At 38.2% G+C, this 21,324-nt stretch overlaps 1 protein-coding gene across 1 annotated transcript in view; it reads right to left on the reverse strand.

Moving 5' to 3' along the window:
• prdm5 (PR domain containing 5) overlaps positions 1 to 21,324 on the reverse strand; it is an 86,119-nt gene that overhangs the window by 38,083 nt on the left and 26,712 nt on the right. The window contains 5 exon segments of the mRNA XM_079589066.1: positions 141 to 234; positions 10,859 to 11,019; positions 15,288 to 15,381; positions 16,642 to 16,799; positions 16,895 to 16,979. Coding sequence (XP_079445192.1) covers positions 141 to 234; positions 10,859 to 11,019; positions 15,288 to 15,381; positions 16,642 to 16,799; positions 16,895 to 16,979 — 592 coding nt within the window.

Below are 21,324 nucleotides of genomic sequence, written 5' to 3' on the forward strand. Positions count from 1 at the left end.
CATCTGAAGTATCAAGATATTGTGTACTACTGAGTTTTTACATGAATGCCATGGCAAGAAAAACCTCTGAGAATAGATCAGCTCAGGATGAATGCAAGATCAGCACAGAGTGTATGTTTGTCTGGTGAGGAGGCACTGACCCGTGTGGCTGCGAATGTGCACTCTCAGAGTGCCGTTACTGGCAAACTTCTGGCCGCAGTACGGACAGATCTTCTCCTTCTCTCCTGTATGTGTCTAGAAGGGACGAGAAACAATAAAACAGTTTATTAACATTAGAGAACGATCCTCTAACCCATCTATATTTGAAAACTGATGAACTGAAGTGATCTGAACTGATCCAATCTGATGTGATTCAAACTGAGCTGAACTGAACTAAGCTGATCTGAATGAATCTGAACTGATGTGTTTTGAACTGAGCTGATGTGATCAGAACTTTTATGAACTGATCTAAACTGAACAGAGGTCTTCTGACCTGAAGTGACATGAACTGAGGTGATTTGAAGTAAGGTGATTTGGACATGAGGTGATCTGAACTGATCCGAACTCAAATTAATTGAACTAAACTGACCTGAACTGAGGGGATCTGGTCTGAACTGAAGTAATCCAAACTGGTGTGTACTGAAATTAAATGATCCGAACTGAAGTGATCCAAAGTGAGGTGATCTAAACTGATCTGATCTGATCTGAACGGACTTGATATGAACTGAAGTGAGTTGAAACAACGCATTTTAAACAAACACCGAATAACCACGTAATAAAACCAAAATCAACTTTATATGTGTGTATTGGACTTGCCGTCTTATCTTTGCGCATCTACTATTAAACACATTTCTCCGATTGAAGTTTGGTTATGGCATTTGAAGAGCGAGTTGCTGAGCGTTCTAGGTCGGCCAGAGTAGAGCCATGTTGCACGGCCGTAGTTTGCAAGGCCAAGATGGCGACTTGAGTTTCAGATTTGAGAGCAGATATTTCACCGCTGATAGTTGCGGCCATCTCTTCAATGCGCGTGTCAATCGTATGACGAATTTCAACTTTGGTAGCTCGTAGATCCGAACATAGCAAGCTAATAGAGAGCCTAAGTCCCTCCCCTCCGCTTCCGGCTCATGGGACCTTATTTTCGGAAAAAATATGTATGGTAGTCAATGGCGAGAGACAACTTATCTTTTTATTCCGTCTGAACTGTGCCCTGAATTACACATATGGGGCCCTATTTTGACGATCTGAAACGCAAGTGTCAAAGTGCAAAGCGCAAGTAACTTTGTGGGCGGATCCCGGCGCTGTTGCTATTTTCCCGGCGGATAAACGACTCTTGCGCCCGACGCAAATCTAAAAGGGGTTGGTCTGAAGTAGCTTCATTATTCATAGGTGTGGTTTGGGCGTAACGTGAAATAAACCAATCAGAGCGTCCTCTCACATTCCCTTTAAGAGCAGACGCGCTTGTTCCACGGCGGATTGCTATTATAACGGCGGATTTGCCGGCGCACGCCAGGAGCAGTTCACAGCCAAAGAGACCGATGTTCTCGTCAGGACCGTAAAACACAGAGAAGTGACACTGGGGATGATGGGAGAAACTCACTCAAATTAACTTCGGTTAAACAGGCGTATAATTTGGGTAAATGTGTAGCCTAATCTAGATTTTTTTTTTTTTAAATCTAGATAGATCTTTTTCACATCTTCACGGACACAACCTCCCTCGTGTGTTAATATTTTTCCTTGTAATAATGTATGATTTGCAAAAATGAAAACTGCTGCGTCTGTTTATAATTATTAGAGAATCAAAGTGGATGCGCGTTAACACACTACATTATGGCTAAGCACGCGCCCTTAAAATACCACATCACTAACGCGCAACGCGCCACTGTCTTTAGACTGTTTTTTTCTTGGTCAGTGGCGCAATTGCTTTCTAAAACTGGAAAATAGCACCAGGGCAGTTTTGCGCCGGAACACGCCTCCTCTTTGCGCTGAACCGCCCCCGCGAGCGCAAGTTCATTCCCTAATTTACCGACGTGCGTCTGTGGAGGGAAAAGTCCGCTGTGCGCGAGTGCAAAATAGGAATGATACATGCGTCGGTGTTCAAAGTCAATTGCGCTGGGTGCAAGATAGGGCCCATGATGTTTGTCAATTTAAAAGATAATTATTAAATTCAAGAAAGTCACAGTTTGTCATAAAACAGAAGAGTAACATTTAGTTTTATGTGAAAATCGCTCAATGAACTACATCTCTCGTCTCGCACTGTGTACGTCACCAACATGGCTGTCACCTTAGCACGTACAACACACTCAGGCATGACGGCGTAATGTTACGATTATAACGTAAGACTATAGAAAACATGACAGTAGTTAGCTTCAGTAAAGTTAGCTTCAGTAAAGTTAGCTTCAGTAAAGTTAGCTTCAATAAAGTCAGCTTCAGTAAAGTTAGCTACAGTAAAGTTAGCTTCAGTAGAGTTAGCTTCAGTAAAGTCAGCTTCAGTAAAGTTAGCTTCAGTAAAGTCAGCTTCAGTAAAGTTAGCTACAGTAAAGTTAGCTTCAGTAGAGTTAGCTTCAGTAAAGTCAGCTTCAGTAAAGTTAGCTTCAGTAAAGTCAGCTTCAGTAAAGTCAGCTTCAGTAAAGTTAGCTTCAGTAAAGTCAGCTTCAGTAAAGTCAGCTTCAGTAAAGTCAGCTTCAGTAAAGTCAGCTTCAGTAAAGTTAGCTTCAGTAAAGTTAGCTTCAGTAAAGTCAGCTTCAGTAAAGTCAGCTTCAGTAAAGTCAGCTTCAGTAAAGTTAGCTTCAGTAAAGTTAGCTTCAGTAAAGTTAGCTTCAGTGATGTTAGCTTCAGTAAAGTCAGCTTCAGTAAAGTCAGCTTCAGTAGAGTTAGCTTCAGTAGAGTTAGCTTCAGTAAAGTTAGCTTCAGTAAAGTCAGCTTCAGTAAAGTCAGCTTCAGTAAAGTCAGCTTCAGTAAAGTCAGCTTCAGTAAAGTTAGCTTCAGTAAAGTCAGCTTCAGTAAAGTCAGCTTCAGTAAAGTTAGCTTCAGTAAAGTTAGCTTCAGTAAAGTTAGCTTCAGTAAAGTTAGCTTCAGTAAAGTCAGCTTCAGTAAAGTCAGCTTCAGTAAAGTTAGCTTCAGTAAAGTTAGCTTCAGTAAAGTTAGCTTCAGTAAAGTTAGCTTCAGTAAAGTTAGCTTCAGTAAAGTTAGCTTCATTCATTGAGAGAAAAGGTATGACGTCACATGTGCGCCTTTTGGGTTTGTAGTCTTTGTAATTACGTATTTTCACAGTCTTATACCTCAACAGTTTTACATCAAACTGCGACTTTCTTGACTTTAAAATGTATCTTTTAAATTGACAAACATCATATGTGTAATTCAGGGCACAGTTCAGACGAGATCAAAATATTTGTTGACTCTCGCCATTGACTACCATACAATATTTTTCAGAAAAAAGGTCCCATGGTGGTCCACCGGAAGGGGAGGGACTTAGGCTCTCTATGGCTTCAAGGACTGTAGCATCAGCAGACCGTTGCGAACATCATCGTCAGGAGAGTTTGGTGCGATAGGGCTTTTTGCGGATCGTGTCTTCAAGCTCGCTTTCATCTTGTAGCCGATGAGTATAAACGAAACTTCTGCTAATCTAACTTGCAAGGATGCATAAGGATCTTTATGTAGAATTTCTTGTTAAAAAAGTCAACTTAATAATCATTTTACGGGAGCTACAGGGGAGTGTGACCTACCGACTCGTAGCTCACCGCATTAAACACATTTCCTACCAATGAAACTTATTTAAATTTCATAGTAAATGCATATCACAACATAACAAAGCAGCTTGAATTAGCACGTTAACTTGAACTCTTCCACTTTAAAACGATTCGCAATATTTAGGATTTTTTCTCATGCAAAGCTACTCTATGGCATACAAAGTCCTGAAATAAATGAGAACACGTTTTGAGGTTATTATCAATCATTCACCCTCATGTCGTCCCAAACCTGACGGTGACTAAATGATAATGCAATTTTCATTTGCGGGTGGATTATCCTTTTAACAGCCATGGTCAGTATAAATGAGGTGTGGAGACCACGTGAAGACTGGTGAGCATTTCATATTTGAAAAGAAAGTCATACCAGTTTAGACTGACATTAACTGGTATGACTTATGTGAAATGATGACAGTGTTCATATTTCGGTAAACTGCTCCTTCAATCACTTGTGTAAACCTCAGAGCCAGTATGTTCTCATGCAGATCCTTATTCATGGCGATGACATGAGCGCTATTGTTAAAGTTGAAGGAAAACACATGAATCATATCATTTTTAGGCTGCATTCCCATAAAGCTGATGTAAACATGGCTTATCTCACAGCGCTGGAGGGAATATCTGCAGCAGCTCCTCCACCTCCTGCTATTTTCTCCATCTCTTTATCTTTTCCCTCTTTTCCTCCCTTTTCCTACTCGCTTCCTTTCCCGCCTCACATCTCTCCCCTCCCATCTCCACTTCCTCACCTCCATCCCTTCCTCTCCTCTCCCTCTTTCTTTCCCGCTCACTCACTCATAAAGTGTGGAAAGACAGTTTAAAATAGCATTACTCTTTCTGTCTAATCCCTTAAAATGCTCCCTGTGATGTCGTATAAAAACCTGTACACACACGCGCGGACGCTCACACATGTCCACCAGATGCGTCTGTGCACCATTAGTTTGGGGATTGTTTGTGACACGGAGCTGGACACGGCACTTAACATTTAGTAAAATACTCAAACAGTCCGTTTTATGACTATAATATAACTGAAATATTCCTTACTTATTACACAGCTTCTTGCAAAACTTGATTTGGTCAATGATGGCAGTTACAGTTTTGCATAACGACACTAAACTTTATGATTATACAATACTAGTTTCATATCTTTCTTGTGCTCTTTGCACATACAGTAATAATAAAACGTTAAAATTAAGTAAACAAAATTAAATTAATATTTGTACTCATTCTCAAATTTAAAATTCTGTAAATTGTATGACCTAATTCAAAACAACAGATGTCATTTTTAAATCTACTCTGAAAACACATTTTTATTCTTTAGCTTTTGGTAACTTGTAATTTTTTACAAGTAGTTTTTTTTTGTATTGTGTTAAATGTGCTTTATAAATAAAGGTTGTTGTTGTTGTTTTGGCGCTCTTTAATACGGCGTGACGGATCGCTGTAGCGCCTCTGTAGTTTTTCTGCTCTGTTGAAGGCCATAAATGCTGTGTTTTAAGTTTTGATGTGATTTAGGTGGTTTGTATTGTTGTTGCTAATGATTTGATAAGATATTGTGTCAGTAAATAGTTGTTTCCACTAAAAAAAGTATGAATTTTTACATTACAAATCTTTAAATGCCTTTTTCTCAAAATGAGTTTTGTGTCATTTTCCAGTGACACATCTCAGCCGATGTAGCACCGATGTACACCAAACTCTCCAGTTATACACTTAGCAGTATTCTGAAGATATGTTCAGAGGGATTTGTTAATAAATCATTCCTGGCCTGATTTATGATTTTTTTTTTATCAAAATAATATGGCAAAAGTGTATTTTTTTAAGGCTATGGACAGTATATTTTGATTTCCTAGGTAATGAAAGCATATATCCTGAAATCCCTCTGAAATTATTGTTTCATCTTGTGTGTAAACAAAATGAAAAAAATTATTTTGCACCTGGCTTTATCATATGTTCAGATCTATCTACCGAAGATATATGCAAAATTGCACATATTTAATGAGATAATGCCTAATTTGCATAATTAAACATACAAATTTCAAAAACTTGTAATACATTTTTTTTATGAACTTGTGTAAGTAATCAACTGAGGAAGTTCCATGGTGATATCTGTATCGCCTTAATATATTTTTGAATAAATGTGTCATGAGAACAAGTTAATACAGTTATTGTGGTTTATTTCACCAACAAACTGGAGTAGAAACAATTGTTATTAAAAAGTTGATATAAAAACTGCCTTTTGTGCAATTTAACTTTTGAGTGTTGATTATTCAATAAGTTTAAATAATTCATTAATAATAAATGTATTATTCATGTTCGATTTCAGTGCATTCTGAATTTTTGTTTTCAGCCCATCATTTTAATTTCGGTGCATCAACGATATAACTTCATGTCAGGGTCCCGACCACGCTTTTTGGGGCTTATTTTGCGATAACGACCAGCTGACTGCATATTATTGCTTATGTAACCGTATTATACAAACACTCCCGTCTTAGGTAGTGAGAACGATCACATTCACTCACTCACACATACGTAATCCTATAATAATAATACAGTAAAGATTCAGTTGTCACACACTCCATCAGGATAAAACGCCTTTTTGCTTAAAACGTCAAGAAAAGAAAACCCAGAATCCCTCTATCGTGTGTGTGTGTGTGTGTGTGTGTGTGTGAGAACATAAAACATTACTTCTACATCTTTCACTGCAACTAAGGACCACATTTTTTTTTTTATTAAAGGAATATTTTTTAGCTACGCTAAAACATGTTCTCCATGCATGTGGTCTTAGTTATGCTAGCACAGAAATCATCACAGACAGCCTCAAAGAAAGTGATAAGTGTTAGAAAGATTATGAAAACTTTGGAATAATGTGCAGTGATGAATCGTGCACAATAAGGGACATTCATTCAAAACGGTTAATTTTGATTTCACGATCACAATAACTTCTCTTTAAGAGTTTCATATCTGTGATGGTGTGTCTGGCATGCAGCTGGGCTTCTGCTCTCTGCACGCGGTCAGAAAGTAAATGAATATGGTAAAGGTTCTTTACTCTTGTGCCAACGGTAGGTCACATTTCAGTCACAATGTCAAACTCAGCCCATGCTATCTCAACTGCTTTACAACTATAGTGGAGTTTGGTGTCACTGTGCTACTGTTCATGTTAAGTGGTTTACCTGAAGTATAAATCTGAGATGAAATTGAATATGAAGTTGACGGTATGTGAATACAATCATCCTCTGTGTAGATGGAGCAATAAATCATGATAGAGCTGTGGTGCGCTATGATAGGAGGGAATGTGCAGGATATAAGATGATTATGGAATCGTGTGTGAGGAAACACACATTGGAAACATTATCGTGCTGGAATACATGTGAGCTAAATAAAAAAAAATAATAATACAAGTTTTTCAAATTTGAACTAAAATGCTCTTATTAGAAAACAGAGATCATAACTGCATATTAAAATTGCATTTCCATTTTGGTTCAATAAAACACATACTGGGTATGTATCACAAAATATGTCACATATATGTCATAAGACTGAAGAGGAGGCATCTTGATCACTCTTTTGTGATATTGGCCGACTGTACATTATCATGCTAATTACACAGCTACTTACAAAATATATAAATAAATGGACATAAATTATTGATTTGAGTTATTGTATTATGTGTGAGAAGTCAGCGCATAAAAATAAAAATAGCAGTAATGTAGGAAATATGTGATCTTTTGGTGCGTTCAAGTCCTCCTGGGAAGTTCGTGCGCACGATGTGGGAAGTCGTGTTTACGACGGCCGGTGCGTTCAAGTCACTTTCGTCGGAGTCAGATGGCGAAGTACTTTCTCTTAATTAATTACACAAAAATACAGCGAGGTTCTTAAACTCTAGTTCTAGAAAATGAAGAACAAAGATTTGCATAAGGTGTGCTTTGGTTTTTTTATGTTTTTAGATAATTTATGAAGTTACTGCAAACTTTATCGTTACATATTACATTGTTGTTTTATAATATAATACAAAATACCTCGTATTGTGGTATTCCGCCATGTTTCTCAGTGACACGCCCACAACTCGTAAAGATCGGGGCTTAGAGAAAATCCCGAGGTTCCCACTGGTATTTAAGACATTGTGGTGTGCGTTCAAGTGCGTTCAACTCGTAAATACCATTTGACCGCAGTATGTCAGGATTGATTGACCAATCCGAATTTCAGGATTAAAAATAATTATATATAAACTTTCAAAGTCTTTCTTCTTCATTAGCTCTTTCCACCTGGGAAACGCTATCCCGATATTTACTAGGGATGGGCATTCGATTAAATTTTCTTAGTCGATCGTCGGGAGAATTAACGATCGACTATCGATTAATCGTTAATATTTTTATATTAGCCTAACATGTATTATTTATTTACCTTTTTATAAATAAAAAATTAAATGAAAATACAGCCTGTTTTTCCTCGATGAGATCTTTATCACAAGAAGATCAACTTGTGGCAGTTAAACTGGACGTTCGGTTAGGCCAAACTTGAAGATAGGCATATGCGCTGCGGTGCTCTAAAGCAGCGGAACCTGCAGCTGCGAGCCGGCGTTCTTAAACGGAGACCCTCGTTTGTTCCAAAATAATAAATAAGAAAAAAAAAGAATCTTAAAACTTCTTAAAGAATCTTAAAAATCCTATCGTTAAATAGGGCGATATAAAACCGAAATCGCGATAGACCTACTCAGATCCACGAACCTGTGTCGCGGTGTGGGAAGGAATCATGACACACCCCTTCCAACTCCCAATATCCTTCCCGTCCAGATCTACCACATCTTTAAATTAATATTTGAAGTCAACATTATAAAAAACGTAGACCTACACAAACCACAAAACTAGTTGAGGATAAATTATTTATAATTGGGCAATTCCAGCGTTATGGACGTGATATTTGCAGTCAAAACTTGAAATATAAATTCTCAGAAAATGCATTTAATATATTGAAACATCTGTTTATATATCATACTCCTTAATAAAGGAGTCCAGCCTAGGTTGGCTCTCCACAGAACATAACATATTCATTTTATTTTATTTTTCGTGTTCGCATGTATGAGGAAAAAACAATGGACGTGACAGTTCCCTGAAAGACTGCTTTAAAACTTTCACAGACCTCAAACAGAAAGCACAAAGCCTTTCTTTAAAGTGAATTTCGTTTTGTATTAATTGTATCTTAATTTTAATCAATGTTTCATCAACAAATTATTACCTGGATTTAATAAATAAGTAAACATAGCATTCAGATAATCACGACACGGAGGCGCTGGCGCCTGAAGTGCAGCTCGTCTCATAAATGAACCTAAACTCAGCATACCCTCACAGACCTGAGAAATATATCTATTATCTACAGAACGCTTGAAATCTCTACTTTTAAACAGAACCATTCAAAACTAAAGAAAACCTATGTAATCCGAATGAAATGTGCATTTCTCTCCGGCGCGTTCACTACTGTGGAGATCGCGAGTCAGCATCTACATGCTCCGTGTCATGTGACTATACCTTTCCATGTGACGCGAGTCTGTTAGCGAACTCACATACAACCTCTGCACCAGTCTACTGATTTTTGTTGAGAAAGATAAGCATGTTGACATGATCTGGGGTCAGACGCGACCGCAACCTGTGACCGTCAGTCCAGCCGCCGAAAACACCTCTTATATACTGTCTATAGAAAACTCCCGCTCTGAGGGGACTGACGTTACCGCGATGCACAGTTACCTCTGCACTAACTTGGCCAGCCCGGGCCATGACCTCTTCATGACTCTTCTTTATAAACCAAAACGGAAACTCGCAGGTAACTTAGTATGGCGCAAAATGTTTAATTGCTGCCACACAGTGAAATTCACTACGCATCGCAACCTGCATTATGGCCTAGTTTAATCGATAACAAATTAACGTGATCGACGAAATTCTTAATGATCAGTAATCGATCGTCGATTAATCATGCCCATCCCTAATATTTACCCTCGGTTTATTCATTCGCCGGTCAAGTTTCCTTTTAAATAAAATGTTTTGCTTTTTTGGCGACGAGGATTCCTTCTCCTGTGGCTCGGCATAACTATGGTCCTGCATTATAAAGTACTGTGCAGCCTTTCAAATTTGCCGGGGCAGTGACAAGCGCCTCTCACTGATCTCCTTGTCCACTTCAGCTGGCTCCAGTCACGTGACGCTGGCTCTGAATGAAACCGCGCTGTGGAAACGCGTTGAGGTAGGCTAGTGCTTTTTGTACCTCTCTGCTAGTATAGTTTTTCAAGATGGCGGAACGACATGGAAGCCTCCTTGGACTTACCCATCCAATGTAAATAAAGATAAGAAATTATTCGCTTACGAGGATAAGTCAGATCATTGGCAAAGGTACTTTTACACCAATGAGGACATATTTATGAATAAAGACATTGATTTTAGCTAATAAAATACTTAAAAAACTACACAGTGTACCTTTAAGGAGAAAATACATAGCAATGGTGTTGACTTATGAATTTACACATGGTTTGTCTTAAAGCACATTTAAGAAAAAAATATAAAACTTGATTTTCACCACAGGGGAACTTTAAAAATATAATAAAGCACTTCACATGTGCTTTAGTAAATTAGTCAACATCAAAATAAGTGTACTTCTATAAAGCACAACAAAATATCAAAGCATAATTTTTAATTATTGAAAGATTACTCTCTTTAGCAATGGTGTTAACTTATGAATTTACACATGGTGTGTCATATTAAAAACACCATATAAACAACATTAAAAGCTGGATTTTCACCACAGGGGGACTTTAAGAGCTGTAAAATGTGTTACACAGAGCTGAGAGTATTAAGACGTGCTCATATTAGCAAAATTTCATGGGATAAAACAAAGATTCATTGTCTAACGTCCGTAGTAGGGCTGGGTTAAAAATACTGATTTCTCGATTTTAATATAATTTTGTTTTAACCGATGTTGATTCTTAAATCCCAAGAATTGTTATGTTGGTCTATGCTGTTGATGTGTGAATAACCATAATCTAGTTAGTCAGCTAGAAAAAAATAAGTATAGAGAGGAAAACTTCTCTGTTAGATCTGTTAAGACTGATCAGATCTTGGCTTGTTCTGTGCTTTACTACATTATGTGTGTGATTATGAACTCACCTTCTTGTGGCTCTTGAGCACAGACGGCGTGACGAAGGCCTTCTCACACAGGTCGCACTTGTACTTCTTGTGGCCGTCGTGAACGACCTGAATGTGCACGTTGAGTGTGTCCTTGCGCTTGAAGGTGGCGTCACACTGGTCGCACTTAAACGTTCTCTCACCTGGACAGAGAAGAGCAGAAGATTTTAGTCAAGACTCCCTGCGAGACGCTCAGCTTCAGAAAAACATTGGCAGCCATTGTTCCACATTTAAAAGCGCGCCATTCAATCGTTGCTTTACAGGAACTCGCTTTGTAGCCACTTTGCTGCCCTCCGAGTCAAAATTGTCCCATTATCCCTTTATGAGCCACTTTTTCCCTTTCGAAAAAAAGGACGCCAGCCAGTTATCCGGTTGTTTTGGAAGATGGACGGGTATAAAGAGAAAGGATAAAAGATCAGGTATAAAGAGCTAGGTCTCAGAGGAGGTCACAATCCTTTTCAGGAGATGGCACTCTGTTCATCTTCCAAACGCTTTCTCCGAATCCCACAAAATCGCAAACGACGCCAAGAAACGTAAATATGTGCTGTGAAAGCCTGGTCTTCTGCTCAAACAATGGCTTTCTGTAACAAACACGTGGAGTCTGTGCCAACACTCCAGTTCTGGTCTTTTAAACGGTTGAATAGAGTCCAACACGTCACCACATCTAATCACCAGCAGAACAGACTGAACGCTGGGTTATAAAAACCTGGAATATGAACAATGTCTTTAAACTAATGGGCACGCGGGACGGCTGTCATCACATGAGATGCTAATCTTCCTGCGTATCCGTACCAGCCAATCTCTTCATTCATAAGGTGGTTTTGTTGGCATTTGGACGCATGTCAGAGCCCATAAAGTTATGTGCTGCGTTCTTGAAAGAAAGCGGGTATGGTGACGTACTGTAACTCCATTGTTGATCACACACGGATGGGAATTACATGTAAGCTGGTCTTGTCAGGTCAGCAACTGGTTGGAGTCACAATCCACAATCGCTGTATTGTAAGAGATCGCTGGCGTGTTCATAATTTCAAAACAAAACTCCACATGCAAGATATCATTTCAGATCTTTGAGGACATGGGGAGTTCTGGGAAAGGCTCCTGGGACTGGAAGACTAATGTGTGTCCGTTGCCCAAAGCAGATACGACCACCAACAGCATTCTGCAGCAAAGCATGTTGGGTAGTTGGTCCAAAATCACTTCGTAATTTGTGTTTTGTCACTTTGTGCTGCATTTTGCTTCAGTGAAGCATCATTTGGGAGTTTGAGTCAGCATAAAATGGCATTAATTTTACTTCTATAATGTGAAACATTATTCAAAGAGAACTAAATGTAAGGCAAGATTTTTTCCATCCATTGGTTAGAATGTGAGGCAGATCTAAGAGAGTTTGCAGTGAATTGTGGGTTTGTATTTACACCGCAATTACTTTTCCCCGCTGATAGTCATTAATATGACAGGTGAGCAGAAAAGTCATGTGACTGAAACACATGAATATAATGTTCATGTGCATTACGGTTCAAAAGTTCTGTAAGGGTTCTGAAAGCTCACAAAAAGCTGTATTTATTTGATCAAAAATATAGTAAAAACAGTAATATTGTGCAATATTATTACAATATAAACAAATGTTTCGATGTGGATATATTGTAAAATGTAGTTTATTCCTGTGATCAAAGCTGAATTTCCAGAATCATTACTCCAGTCTTCAGTGTCACATGATCCTTCAGAAATCATTCTAATATGATATTTTGATGATCAAGAAACATTTCTGATCATTATCAATGCTGACATTTTTTGTGGAAACCATGATACATTTTTTTCAGAATACTTTGATGAATAGAAAGTTCAAAAGAACAGCATTTACTTGAACTAAAAATCTGTATTTACGGTCACTTTCAATCAATTTAATGCACCGTTGCTAAATAAACATCTTCATTTCTTTGAATAGAAACTCTTCCGAACCCCAAACCTTTGAACGATAGTGTATATGTGATATAAGCTAAACAATTGAATTATAGCAATTGCAATGCACACATGGAAAATATTTTTTTTAACATACAGTAATTACTCAAAATTTGCTACACATTTTTGGAAAAAGAAATGGTGAATTATTATATTTTGGAAGTGTCAATAGCTAAATATTGGTTGATTTGTCCATAGCTACTGCAATGTAAATATTGAACTTTGAAAAAAGTGAAAAAAGACACTACACCAAAAGACCCTGATAAATATGGGGTTATTATTGTTGCAATATTCCAAATAAATAGATTAATATTCACAAATAAATGTAAAGAGATTCACAAAAATGTATCGAATGCACAAATGAATAGATTAAGATCCACAAATAAATGTAAAGAGTTTCACAAAAAATATAAAATTCACAAATAAATAAAATGAGATTTGCAAATAAATAAAATATTTACAAATGTTTTATTATTTTACAAACACAACTCTGCCTGGCATTTATTTGTGAATCGGTTCCTGTGCATTTGTAAATCGCTGCACACATTTGTGAATCGCTGCACGCATTTGTGAATCGGTTCCTGTGCATTTGTAAATCCCCTCACGCATTTGTGGATTTTGAAACCCTTCTAGCGTAGACGTGCAGAGAAATCCACAAATAAGTGGACTCCACCCACCGCCTACTCAAGCCAATCAGATAACGATGAGCTCATTTATATCCTATTGCTATTTGTCACCGCGATTGTGCTTTAAAAGGCAAAATCTTATAATGTCATGCATCGTGTCTACCCCGTGCGAGGCTATCTACACTGGGCAAAGCGAATGTGCAAAAACATTTGTCCTAATTGCGTGAAGTAGCCGCTACATCAGAAGTGCGGGCATCCGTTTACTATCAATGAATGCCCCGCGTCCAGTACACTATCACGAAATATGATTTAAGTAACCAGCACTAGTCAATAAGTAGGCAACGATCAGAGCCGTTAAGAGTAGGCTACGATTATGCCGACATGTCTGCAGCTAAGCAGACGTCACATAGGGAATATGTGTTAACATTTCAAACATGCTAGTTTTACATGATTTGAAACTGCAGCGGCAGCTGTGAACAGACAGTGCCTATTTGCTTTTGACGCGCTGTGTCGCGCCTCTTGCCGGTGTAGAGACTGTTCATGATGCTCGGGATCTCTGATTATCATAATTCCCTGAGTGTATCCTGATGGAAATATAAAGAGGCCTTAAACTCCAACAGTCTTTTGAAAACAGAGTGTTTTTACCACACACAGTTCAGCGCTACTACTGCGCTCCAGTGCTCCTTTCATTGATGCAAGAATCAGTTCCCACTTCCCGCCCCGAGTGTAAAGCCAAACGTGATTGGTTGAAGCGATAACGTGCTACGATTGGCCAGCTCGATGTGGCCGTTATCTGATTGGCTTGAGTAGGCGGTGGGTGGAGTCCACTTATTTGTGGATTTCTCTGCACGTCTACGCTAGAAGGGTTTCAAAATCCACAAATGCGTGAGGGGATTCACAAATGCACAGGAACCGATTCACAAATAAATGCCAGGCAGAGTTGTGTTTGTAAAATAATAAAACATTTGTAAATATTTTATTTATTTGCAAATCTCATTTTATTTATTTGTGAATTTTATATTTTTTGTGAAACTCTTTACATTTATTTGAGTTAGATTATTAGATTATTTAGATTATTAATCTATTTATTTGGAATATTGCAACAATAATAACCCCATAGATAAAGGTCTAAACTACACACACACACACACACACACACACACACACACACACATTTTTGTGAAATATTTGTGGAGGACTTACCCCACTGAGCCACTCGGGCCTTTTAAAACGATAATGTGTGTTTAATAGATGGTCACAAAAACAGCTTTATTTCATAACCAAATATTGACACAGATGGATCAGATTATGCCACAGTGGGACATAAGTGATCACACACACACAAACTCACAAACACACACAAACACACACACACACACACACACACACACACACACACACACACACACACACACACACACACACACACAGTAAATACAGCAGAGCAACACTTTGTTTCTCTCTATGCAAGTCCTCTCCACCATATACATAAAAGAGTTTTAGCCCAGTGTGTGTGTGTGTGTGTGTGTGTGTGTGTGTGTGTGTGTGTGTGTGTGTGTGTGTGTGTGTGTGTGTGTGTGTGTGTGTGTGTGTGTGTGTGTGTGTGTGTGTGTGTGTGTGTGTGTATGTGTGTGTCTCTCTGGGGAGGACAGCAGGAAATTCCTCTAGCTCAATAATCTCAGTGTGATCAGTCTAGACTGGGCAGAGCAGAGCTGAGACCCATCCTGGCTCCACGAGCAGACACACACACACACAGCCCAGGGTTCAGGGGGGTGCTGGGGTACACCGATACAGAGCACTCGTGTTGCATGCGTGTAACACACACTTACTGTTGTGAATGAGGAGGTGGCGCTGTAAAGAGAACGGGGTGCGGAATAGGGCCTTACACTCTTCACACTGGAAAGGCCTCTCCTCCGAATGTGTCTACAGACAGAAAAGCAGGTCAGAGAACGGATTTAGGAGACGTTTTATTAACGGGTCAAAAACAACATAAAACGCAATTCATTCATTTACATAATGTTAAGTGTCTGGACATGGTGGAGGATTAAGCAAACGAAAAATATCCTTTAGATTTGAAGGTGGAATCTAAGGGACTTGAGAGTGGACTGATTGACTTGGGGCTTGAACCACCCAGAAACCACAAACACACTGGGAAAGACTAATAATAAAAAGTGGGTCCTATTTTACGAAGTCTTGATTTAGTTTTTGGGGTGTACTAAAATATGTGTTCATGATTGATTGTTCAAAAAACACATTGTTTTTCACATATTGTACATTATTGCAGCACCTCTCTCCCCTGTCTGGCTCGAACACGCCGATTTGGATGAAGCCCCTCCTTCCGAAATACGAAATGTGCTGTGATTGGTTAGCTGGCCCAGTGTGTTGTGATTAGCAGCTTAGCATATATTCGGGAAATGTCCCGAATGTAACATTTCCTAAGTCAGATCAGCACAAAAGTCTTTGCAAATCAGCCCCTGTCATTGCAAAATTATTATATGTGATATAAATTTTCACTTATTACCGGTACTAATTAGAGAAAAGGCCTTTTTATGCCTAAGTACTTTTCTGTAAACCCCCTTTCAAAGGTTTCCAGAAATATTTGTCAAAATTTGTCAAAGCCTACTAAAATCTTAATTTCTCAGGCTCTATAGCAGATAAAAACATGGAATAAAAAGCATTTGAGAGCTTACTTCTTTGGATTTCAACTTGACTGACTTGCTTGGCCATAATCTTCAACTGCATTTAAAAAATATATATCTTAAAGCTAGACACACACAGATGTGTGATCCGGTTTTAATGAGTTAAGGAAGTAAATGATGCCTTATTATCACTCTAGATCTGAATGTTGCTTTTCCTCTATTTCACACACTCTCTGTTGGGAGCTGTGTGGGGTTTTGGGCTTCATGTTATCTGCAGGGTGTAGAGGTCAGGGGTCGCGTGGGGTCATTACAGGTCAGGGTTAGGCTGAAGGGTTTGATTAGGCTCCACAGTGGCTGATTGGGCTCCAGATCTCCATTAAGATAAGATGCCAGAAGTTTATTTGGCCAAAAATCTGTCAGATCAATCTATCGGTCTCTCCAACCATCTGTCTTCCCAGTTTAATTCTGCCTCTCCGCCCCACTTCAAACTGGAACATCAGAAACACGGGATGCAAGGCCTTTCAAGACATCAAGAATAAAGCACCTTTTTGTGGTTTTTGTAGACGTTGCGGTGAGCGAACTCCTTCCAGCACACCTTACACTTGTAGGGTTTATCTTCACTGTGGATGATCTTATGAGCAGTGGCCTGATCCAGACGCTTAAATCTTCGACTGCAGATATCACAGGTGTACGGACGCTTTTCTGCACACACAAAGCCAACGCCATCTTCGTAAACAATGTTTTACTCATGTGTTTATTGTATATTATATGTACGTATGGGAGTGCACGTTCTTCACCAGAGTGTGAGATCATGTGTCGCTTCAACTGATTCACGGAGATGAACTTTTTATCACAGGCAGTGCAGTCAAAGACCTCATGAACCTGGAAATACACCAACATCATAACATGTAAATACTGTTAATACAAAAAATCATTCAAAACAACACTTGCAGGTTTTTAAAGGAGATTTCATGCAACAAAAAATTATATATTTCTCACCCTCACATCCCATGGAAATGTAATATATGACATATATGTCCCTATATGTTGCCTTTGGCTTGCTCAGTTGGGGATATTCAATTGAATTAATCAATGAAAATACTATTGATTAGCATTACCAAACATGGACGTTTTATTATTATTTTAATTTAATACTGTGAAGCTGCTTTGATACAATCTGTATTGTGAAAAGCGCTATACAAATATTATTGACTTGACTTGACTATATCGCTAGTGACGCCGTCATATATGCTAAATATAAGACAATATATTGCTATCACATATATACATATCTCTACATATATGTTGAAATAGGTTTTTAACATGTATACATTTGCATATATACAGTATATTGACATATATTAATTATGTATATGATTATTATTTATATAATACTGTATGTTTTGACCATATATGTCACAGATATGTTTAATTTATATATGCCAAACTATTTACTATTTAACTATTTATTTCAAGTCTACAGATCAAGTCTACATATCCACATTTCATTTCAATTTCTCTCATTTTTGAATCTTTTATAAATAAAATGTATTATTTATTATTATTTTACCTCTTCTTGACCAGCTCATAAAAACAAAAATACTACACCAATTCTATTTGAAAACTAATAATTATATATGTGACATGTATATATAAAAACACTATTATACATACATAAAATATATGGGCTGGTTTTATATGTCAATTGTTCCATTTTCTAATAGGTTTTATATATGGCCATATATATTTTATATATGTGGATATATTTCATTTATCTATATTTCACATGTGTACATATATTACATTTCCGTATATTTTGAAGAATTTTGGTAGACAATTTCGGATACCATTTACTTATGGACAAAAACAAAAAAATCTCAGTCATACAGGTTTGAAACCTCATGAGGGCCCTTTAAGGGCTCAAGAAAATAACTTTCAAATGCTGAACTTTCAGTGTCACAAATTGTGTTTAGTAACCGCAAAGTAAAACACACTGACAGACCAGACCAGAATCGAACGCTCAGCGTATGAACGTAATGACCAGGACACATCTGAAGTCTTTTAATGGACCATTGAGGGTGATTGCTGAACTCTTGGGTGGGATTTAGTTGCCTGTTCTTAGTGTGTGACCTTGAAAATATCCTCAACCCAACTCACAGAGGACAACACACACACACACACACACACACACACACACACACACACACACACACACACACAGATGGAAATGTAATTAAACTTCTGAGCGGTTTTGAATAGCTCCTCTGCTAAATACAATTTTGCTCAATGGGAAGAGTTCTTGGGCTGAAAAATGTTCACATTTCAGTCTGTCTGAACACTTCAGTCAGGTTTCTCACAGGGAATCAGGAGGTACAAATTACAGTGAACTCTAGCCAGTCAGTTTCTGTTGAAAATTACAAACGGTCAATAATAAAACTGTCAAATTTTCTCCGCTACTTCATCCAATATGATGAAAACAAGGCGCCACATGTGTCACAGTACTTGATGTAAAACCAGAGTGGAGGTACTTTGAAACACTATCTCTGCGAGCTACAAGATACTAATAATTTAAAGTAGTTACACCACAGTCAGTTGCTCTTTTGAAAAAGTAATTGCATTACTATTATATAGTATTCGTACAGTATTTATTTCTCCCAACAACTTCAAGTGTGACCATTATGTTTTAAATTAATTGAAATATATCATAAAAATAGAAAATATAACTTATTGAAAAACATTTGTTACATTATAAGATGTAAACTGACTAATGAAAGCTACTGAGTGACAACTCAAATTAACAGATATTTTTTAACTAGTTCATTCAAACAAACTGAATGAATAACCTGACTCAATGAAATAAACTTGAGTAAGAAAGCATTCTGGGAGTCAGTGTACTCTAAAGCTACAATATAATGCAACATAAAAAAACAAATGTACTGTCTTCATACGCTGTATGTGTTGCTGGACAAGATTTAATGTTTAATGTCAAAAAATTAGCCACAACTATAAATCTGAGGGATTTTTTCCAGTGGTATTTTATTGCCCTTCAACAAGGCTTTTTTTGCAGCAATGCCTTCTTATAATTCTGTTTTGTTCAATTTTAAGGTCAAGTCAAGTACATGCTATGTTTAAAAGTCGTCTGTGTGAGGACCTATAAAGACTTACACTGGGGATCTACAAGGTGGGGTAAGCTGTATCACAAAATGCAGAAGTCCACTAGACTAATTTACATATTTGTAAAGGTATAGTTCACCCCAAAAATGACATTTCTGTCATTGTTTACTTTCCCTGATATCATTCCAGGCCTATAAGTCATTCGATCATCTTAAAGGCCTTCTTAAGAGTGTTTTGGTGAATTGGATCACAAGTAGACAAGGGAGACACATTCCTGTTTACACCTGGGGCCCTATTTCAACGATCTGAAACGCAAGTATCAAACGCAAAACGCAAGTAACTTTGTGGGCGGATCCCGGGCGCTGTTGCTATTACACCGGCGGGATAAATTACTCTTGCGCCCGACGCAAATCTAAAATGGGTTGGTCTGAAGTAGCTTCATTACTCATAGGTGTGGTTTGGGCGTAACGTGCAATAAACCAATCAGAACGTCCTCTCACATTCCCTTTAAGAGCCGGCGCGCTTGTTCCAACGCGGATTGCTATTATAACGGCGGATTTGCCAGCGCACGCCAGGAGCGGTTCACAGCCGAGGAGAACGACGCTCTCGCCAGGGCCGTAAAACACAGAGAAGTGACATTGGGGATGATGGGAGAAACCCACACAAATTAGCTTCGGTTAAACAGGCATATAATAATTTGGGTAAATGTGTAAGCTAGATGAATTTTTTCACATCTTCACGGACACAACAATGATTTCCCTCGTGTGATAATATTTTTCCTTGTAATAATGTATGATTTGCAAAAATGAAAACTGCTGCGTCTGTTTATATTAGAGAATCAAAGTGTATGCGTGTTGTTCACACGCTACATTATGGCCAAGCATGCGCCCTTAAAATACCATATGACTAACACGCGCAACGCGCCACTGACTTTAGACGAGGTTTTTCCTGGTCAGTGGCGGAATTGTTTTCTGGAGCTGCAAAATATCACCAGGGAGCGTTTGCGCCGGAACACGCCTCCTCTTTTTCGCTGAACCGCCCCGCGAGCGCAAGTTCATTCACTGATTTACCGACGTGCGTCTCTGGAGGGAAAAGTCCGCTGTGCGTCGGGTGCAAAATAGGATTGATACATGCGTCGGCGTACAAAATCAATTGCGCTGGGTGCAAGATATGGCCCTGGTGTTTTAATACGTCTCTTCTGTCCACTTTCAACCACTTCTATCTTGATTTCTTCGAGGGTAGAGTCTATGGGCGGGTAAATGTATGGGCTTTTTTAGATCATTTTATCTAATGGACAAATTAAGCTACACAATTTGCATATGCACACGACCAGAGACGATGGAAAAACATATGGAAAGCATCAGCTTTCGTTTCTGTGATACAGTGCCGTGATTGGATTAAAAAAGTTAATTCTCATGAATAATGCGGAGAAAAGCTCAGAAACTGATGAGGTAGACACGTACTCTCCGGCCACAGCAACCACTCCGAATTAACACAAACACCTCACTTTTCATGACGTTTGCTTCACTTAGCTTTTTCAACTGGAAGAACGTAATGGCTAAAAAAAAAAAAATGAAAAGAAAATAAATAAATAAACACTTTTCCCTTAATTATTATAAATATTAATTCCCTTAGTAATCCATATGAACTGAGCGGTTTAATCCAAGTCTTCTGAAGAGACACAGTAGCTTTATATGATGAACTGATTTAATTTAGACTTTATGTCAAATGTTTGGTTTAATGGATTTCAATGGAGGGACAGAAATCTTTCAGGTATTATTGAAAATATCTGCATTCGTGTTTTGAAGATGAATGAAAGTCTTATTGATTTGGAACGACATGAGAGTGAATAAATGATGACAACATTTTCAAGTTTTAGGAAAATTAACTCTAAGTAAAAACTGGCCCATCTTACTCATCTCTCCTCTCCTCTGTGAATATATCTGCTTTTGTGGTCATTTAATGTGAAATGTCACGATTACTGCGCTGGAACTCTTGAAACTCTCTTTTCTTGGTGTTTTTAAATATTGAGAGCAGAGCTGCACGCTCTGCAGCTCAATTCATATCTCTAACAGCTTAGTTTTCTGTGAAACGTTTGGCACTCGTAATCTTC

This window comes from Phoxinus phoxinus (genome assembly GCF_949152265.1).
Source record: "Phoxinus phoxinus genome assembly, chromosome: 18".
Taxonomy (NCBI): domain Eukaryota; kingdom Metazoa; phylum Chordata; class Actinopteri; order Cypriniformes; family Leuciscidae; genus Phoxinus; species Phoxinus phoxinus.